The sequence below is a fragment of the Montipora foliosa genome, chromosome 1 (assembly GCF_036669935.1).
Source record: "Montipora foliosa isolate CH-2021 chromosome 1, ASM3666993v2, whole genome shotgun sequence".
In the NCBI taxonomy this organism is placed as follows: Eukaryota; Metazoa; Cnidaria; class Anthozoa; order Scleractinia; family Acroporidae; genus Montipora; species Montipora foliosa.
The window spans coordinates 40,703,164-40,705,663 of NC_090869.1; the positions used below are offsets into that span (position 1 = coordinate 40,703,164).

General features: G+C 39.9%; 1 protein-coding gene across 3 annotated transcripts in view; it reads right to left on the bottom strand.

Moving 5' to 3' along the window:
- The window catches only part of LOC137998263 (uncharacterized), an 87,876-nt gene that overhangs the window by 33,980 nt on the left and 51,396 nt on the right, over positions 1-2,500 (bottom strand). For all 3 annotated transcript variants that reach the window (XM_068844600.1, XM_068844599.1, XM_068844598.1), the window contains exon 11: positions 1,213-1,377. In XM_068844600.1, coding sequence (XP_068700701.1) covers positions 1,213-1,377 — 165 coding nt within the window. The remainder of the gene's footprint in view (positions 1-1,212; positions 1,378-2,500) is intronic.

Below are 2,500 nucleotides of genomic sequence, written 5' to 3' on the forward strand. Positions count from 1 at the left end.
CGGATCTAATTGTCATTATCACTGAGGGTTCGGCATAATTTATTTTCCCTTCTTTTTCCTCAGAAATCATCCGTTGCAACATAGTTCATATAGATGGACTGGTTATGAAACCTCGAAAACTTCAAAAGCGAGAACAGTACAGTTGCATGTTGACTTGTCTGTGACTATGCACAATCTTATGTCCTAGGTTTTTGCAACTGAGTTTTGAATAAATTAATAGAAACTTTTGACTGGTTGTATTTCAGAAAAAGGGTGTGGTTTTTGCATTGTCAAGGCCAAAACAGCGAACAAAAACATAAAACAAAGAAACATGCCTAGTTTCCTAACCACCTCTATGTATAATTAACTATGGTTGGAACCATGAAGTAATGCTTTCAATATTCTTGGAAGTTCTGTATAGGTATTGTCGGATACCGCAGGACCTATGGACCGAGACCAAGAAGCGAATATTTCCCCATCCTACCTGACTTAACTTATTCAATAAGTCGAAAGAGAGAAGTGATCCTCGCACTTAACTGGACAATTTAAGCAATTGTCTCACAAACACACTTGAAAAATTCAGGCGGCTTCAACTGGATTCGAATCCATGACCTCAGAGACGAAGGTGCAATGCTCTACCAACTGAGCTATGAAGTCAATCAGTTGGGAGCAGGTCAATTTGTTGGGCTCATGTGTTCCCATGAAAGGACTGCATGATGATCACTTCTATCCTTCGTCTATAACCCGCAATTCAAATATGCATTTCATTCATTAGTCAATCAGTGTTTAATCACATGACCAGGAAACTGTCTTTAAGTATATGGCAATAAACATTTGCAATGCTGGCATTGGAGAGTAGTTTAAATCCTTGCTCTGAAAGCTCATTAGAATAAGATTCACCTTTCGACGTGTCACTGCAGTCACTCAGTTAAAGCCCGCAGCACAAGAACATCATCTGAAAAAATGCTGCTCAAGCGGGTCCGGGCGGTTTTTTCCGGACGGACTCACGTCAACCCGTCCGGAATCGCTCGTCACTTTGCAATATAGGATTGTGACATCGGGGCCGTGTGAGTCACATTATCATATCGATTAATTAGTATTTGTATCAAAGTTTCCAGACAGGGTGAAAAAAGGGATTTATAAGGGTATCCATATGACCTAAATCTTTTGTTTCTCTTTGTCTGTAATCCTCATCAGTTATTACATAACAAATTTTATAATTATTAATCTCACTTTTGCAAATTCAGGATCACGTGGAGTTATGTAAGGCATAATGTCCTGATATAGTTTAAATGTTTCCAGGCATAGATCCAAGGTTTGTTGCGAGGTATTTTGATTGGATGTAAGATTCTTGTGCACGGAGATCACATCACGAATGTCCGATTTAACGTATTCCGTCTAAAGAACGAGGAAAAACATGGCACATCATTAATAGCTTTTACTAAGAGATGGTAGTCTATTTACAAGCCACATCGACTCTGGGTCTGAAAATTATTCGTACCACAGCAATGAGAAGACACTTCCCTGTGAAAAAGGGATGGACTAGTAACTCTCACACCGGTAGCACAATGTTAGGACTATTCTTGCGTAAAAGATTCAGTTAATTCGGAAATGTTGATTTTGTTTTCCTCTAAAAGTTCTGTTACGACCCAATACTCATTATGAGCTTTTAACGTATTTGATCACTACATATCTCAGTTTCAGTTGATATCTGAGTCATCAAATTCCCACCCTGCCAGCAGAGCCTTTCTTAACTCGTCGAGAGAGAAAGGACTCTGCAGAAATCGTGTCAAGTCTTTAGTGAATATGAGCAAGCCGTTACTAGGAGACAGTTTCAAACCCAGGCGAAGTCTCGATAGCACTCCCAGACGTAGTATTGATTTTCATACTGAAGGCTCGCCTTTGACCTTCACCTTGTCAAAAGTATGATGCTCGCGCTGCCTAAACCGGTTTGACCGGAATGACCAGCCCAGAAACATGGGCTGCGGTGACTTAAAATCTTGACACTATTTCTGCACAGCCTCTCTTGCCCGCCCTCTGGTGAGTTTTAGAGAGCTCGCAGGATGTTTGTAAAATGCCCAGTGGTGTTGAAAGTAATTGGAAATTATAACTTGCCCCTCAGTAAGTCCAATATCTTCTCGTCATATTCATTATAACGCTTTTTCTCAATCGAAGCGGTGGACAAAGCGAAAGTACTTTTTATAGTCAATTTAACAAACAGATTCCATGTTGCCGCTCGTTAGTTCAGTAACAGATCACAGATGACGTCAAAATGTGGTATGAACAAAAAAGGGCCACACGAGGCTGTAGCAGAGTTTGTCAACGTGACTGTTCTTGTCACGTTTGGACGACTTCGGTGATCTATTACAGAACAGACGAACGGCAACATGGAATTTATTTCTTTTATATTATAAAGAATTGGAAAGTTTTTTTATGATGACGTCCACCATGCGTCTGTCCTCTAGTAAATCATAGGTAAGAAGCAATCAAAATGTGTGCATTATCGAACTTACTACATAAA